This window comes from Salvelinus sp. IW2-2015, linkage group LG20, assembly GCF_002910315.2.
Source record: "Salvelinus sp. IW2-2015 linkage group LG20, ASM291031v2, whole genome shotgun sequence".
In the NCBI taxonomy this organism is placed as follows: domain Eukaryota; kingdom Metazoa; phylum Chordata; class Actinopteri; order Salmoniformes; family Salmonidae; genus Salvelinus; species Salvelinus sp. IW2-2015.
Genome location: NC_036860.1, coordinates 1,271,681 through 1,275,603, shown reverse-complemented (window position 1 = coordinate 1,275,603; position 3,923 = coordinate 1,271,681). Strand labels below are relative to the sequence as shown.

Below are 3,923 nucleotides of genomic sequence, written 5' to 3'. Positions count from 1 at the left end.
AACAATAGTAGTATTAGTATCTCAATAACAATAGTAAGATTTAGTATCTCAAGAACAGTAGTAGTTATTAGTATCTCATAACAATAGTAGTATTAGTATCTCAATAACAATTTTAGTAGGTTATTAGTATTCTCAATAACAATAGTAAGTATTAGTATTCTCAATAACAATAGTAGTATTAGTAATCCAATAACATTAAGTATTATATCTCAATAACCAAATAGTAATTGTATTAGTATCTCAATAACAATAGTAGTATTTGTATCTCATAACAATAGTAGTAATTAGTATCCCAATAACAAAGTTATAATCTCAATAACAATAGTAAGCATTAGTATCTCAATAACAATAGTAAGTATTAGTATCTCAATAACAATAGTAGTATTAGTATCTCAATAACAATAGTAAGTATTAGTATCCCAATAACAATAGTACGTATTATCTCAATAACAATAGTAGCATTAGTAATAATAAAGACCTCAAACAAGAATAGTACTACAAAGTACAATTTGTGGCAAGGAATATTTCATTTAAATACTCTCAAAATTAAGCATAATAAAAAAGAAGAATGTCGGGACGGCAAAATTAGAACTTTGTTAATTCAAGACGTGTTGTACACAAAGTATGCTGAAACTCCACATTGCATCTCAAACATATTCTGATTCTGTCTTCTATCGCTAACAGACATTTTTTTTGCTTTCTGTTGCTGTTTTCTTAGAAAACCCATTCTTGTCCCCTTCATTTGATGGTGCATGTCCCCTCTCTATGTTGCAGGGCGTCGGGATGCTGTCTGTGAGGCACTGAAAGATGGTGTCTCGGAGCCTGCTGGTGCTGCAGCTGAGATTGATGGGGCTTTACCTTCTCTCATGGAGCACCTGTGGTTGCAACCTGATCTCAGAGCATTTCATATTATTCTGTATGTAAATCTGGGACAATCCATTTAGTATGATATGTTACGTTTTGGTATGGTATGTGTTGATTGGTAGACGTCCATCACCCATTTCGTATATGATATGTTACAAATTACAATTCGTATTATATGTTCAGAATTTGCAAAGCATACAATATATTGGGATTTTACAAAACGTATGATATGTTGCTAGTTCTAGCTAGCAAGCTCGCTAACATTAGCTAGGCTAGGGGTTAGGGTTAAGTTTATGAGTTAGGTTAAAGGGTTAAGGTTAGGGTTAGGTTTAGGGGAAGGTCAGCTAAAAGGGTTAGGGTTAGGGGAAGTTTTGGATAACAAGTAGTTGCAAAGTAGCTAATAAGTAGTAAGTAGTGAAAAGTTGTTAAAGTTGTCCGTGATGAGATTTGAACTCGCAATCTTTGCTAGATGTTCGTGTTGTACACCCACCCATCCTGACCAACCACCCTCCTTAAGTAACCATCTGTCTTMTGTAACCATACCAAATGTAACCTATCATACTAAATGGAGTGTCTCGAATTTACGTACAGAATATTATGAAATGCTCTGAGACCAGGTTGGTGCTTGGATCTGTCTGTCTGCTATAGTGTGGTCTGGACGGTCAACTGCGATGACCACAGTCTATGTTTACATGGTGGATGAGTTCCAGTGCTAGGGTTGATGTGATTATGAGCGGGGCGGTGACGGCCGGCAGTGACTAGCAGCCGCTGTTCCGCCGTGCGTAGGCCGCTCCGCCGATATGGTACTCCATCTCCTGGAAGGTGAGGTTGGGCACGGTGATGGCAGAAGGCCCCTTTTCCTTGAAGCCTGCCTTCTGGTAGAAGGGAACCAGGAACTCCTCACAGGCCAGCAGGGCCCTCCGGAGGCCTGGCACACATCGCAGGTACTGCAGGTAGCGCCACAGCAGGATGGAACCTTTACCCTGCTGGCGAGCGTGGCGGTGCACAGACAGCACATGGATGTGCACTGCTGAGGTTTCTGGGATATGCTGGGTCATGGCCTCCTGGGGTAGGGAAAGGCAAAGGTAGGGTTAATGACCAGGTATGATCAGAGTAAAAAACATGTATTTTATTGATGGTTACCTTTTAGATTATGAAAAACAAATTTCTGTTTTTTGGGGGCAAAACAATTCCAAATATGCAATGGAGGTAGCTACTGTAAATTGTGGTGTCTGTCTCACCTGCTCCAGTCTCTCTTTGCCCCAGCCTGAGCCGATGATGAACGCCACCAGCTGGCCCTCTTCAAACCAGCCCAGGGAGAGCTCCGGACACTGACTTAGGAAGTTCAGCACCTCGTCAAGAGTGAGTGGACACTCRCCAGACACAGAGACGAATGCTGGTGGGAGGAAAGACAAGACACACGGTCAGTCAGTCAGTCAGTGAGCAGATGAAGCATCTTGGAAGAGTAGCAAATGAACCAGGGATTACAGGCTGCTTGTTCTCTTATCACAGTTTATTGATGTTATTCACAATCCATTTTTTGGGACAAAAATCTGTGATTAACACACATTTGGTGGTATTAAGGCATTGTTTAGTTTCCTGAGCTATTTATATTGTGGAGACTGACAGCGATTGTCATTATGTGTTAGAAATTATAAGATAAATGTGCATTTTGTTGAACATAAGACCCAAAAGTCTCTCTAATCCAACAAATCCTATACAATCAACATTTTCTGAGTAACCAGTAGAATCTGGAGAYACTCTTACCTTCTCTCTCGATCTCGAACACGCTGATGGCGTCCTGTGGGGTCAGGTTTCTGAACTCGCTGGCGGGGAGCGTGTGGCGTCTCTGGGTTCGCGGAATGACCCCACCAACCGGGGTCCTCGTGTAGAAGGGCTTGAGGAACGGAGAGCGGCTGACCTGATGTGTCATGATGGTCAGTTACTGGGCTGATGAATAAAAACGATGAAATACTCTCTGTGCGGTCTTTACAAGTATAGCAGCTCTCTTTCCAGTCTTCTGTTGTAGAGAATACTGTAGATATTTTCTTGGTTAGATGTTGGTTTCCTCTTGACCGTTTTTTTTGTTCCAGAGTGGTTTGATGATGATAATAGTCTTTGAATCCAACACTAAAAACACATCTGAGGTTAACTTGCTCTGTGCTTTCTATCTGCCTGTCTGTCTCTGTCAACTGACTAGTCTTTCTCCTCACCAGTAGAATAGTACCTGTCCTTTTGTCTCAACACCTCCACTGCAAGCTCTTACCCTCCCTGATCTCCTTCTCTTGCTATCTCTCTCTTTCATTATCCCCCTCTTCCATGCACTCTCTCTCTTATTGGCCCATCCCCTGATCTGTCAAAGTGGTCATTCCAAAGAGGGGATCACTGTCTGGGCACGTGAGGTGGAAAATTCACAAAATCTGGTGACACACATGTTTATGCAGCGCAGTGTCTGGATTAAAGGAAACCATTGAACTCTGTGATATACATTATGTTAGGGATTGATTCATTCATTCAGTCTTCATTTGTTCAGGGTTTTCTCAAAACTCAATTGAAGGCCAGTTTTTAGTATATTCTCCCTTTCACTGTACTGTTATTAAATCCACCCATAAAGAAAACCACCAAGTTCACACTTCACACTTCAAAGCACCATACTGTATGTAAGGGCTCCTTATATCACCATTATATGATATACTAAAACATGATTAGTGAAACGTCTGTGTAGGCTTAAAGAGTTTTGAAGCCTTCATTAAGCTTTAGAAGTTAAAGCTCAGTGTGACCAAGATCACCAATGTTTTTTTTCTCTCACATCGATGATGTCATTTTGGCACGCTAACGTCAGCGCCCACATCGTCTTTTCTGGACGGCTCTCATGTGCCGGCCTAGAGCTACAATATTCCCACGTTTGTATGTCGTGGATCTGGTCCAGGGTATGTGCATGTAGCAAACGTAGCCGATATACTGTAGCTCACATTGTGTTGACACGTGGGGCCCTTGGGGATGTGTTTTGGAGACGGTGGCGGAAAGGGCTGTAGCGTGGCTTCTGGCTTACTGGCGTG

General features: G+C 41.8%; 1 protein-coding gene across 1 annotated transcript; it reads right to left on the bottom strand.

Moving 5' to 3' along the window:
* Nucleotides 1–426: 426 nt before the first annotated feature.
* On the bottom strand, nt 427–3,253 carry aanat2 (arylalkylamine N-acetyltransferase 2). The gene is made up of 3 exons (XM_024012997.2): nt 2,632–3,253; nt 2,106–2,260; nt 427–1,928 (listed from the first exon to the last, which is right to left on the bottom strand). The coding sequence occupies exons 1-3, from the start codon at nt 2,795–2,797 to the stop codon at nt 1,623–1,625; spliced, it is 627 nt and encodes a 208-aa protein (XP_023868765.1). The 5' UTR covers nt 2,798–3,253; the 3' UTR covers nt 427–1,622.
* Nucleotides 3,254–3,923: the final 670 nt, after the last annotated feature.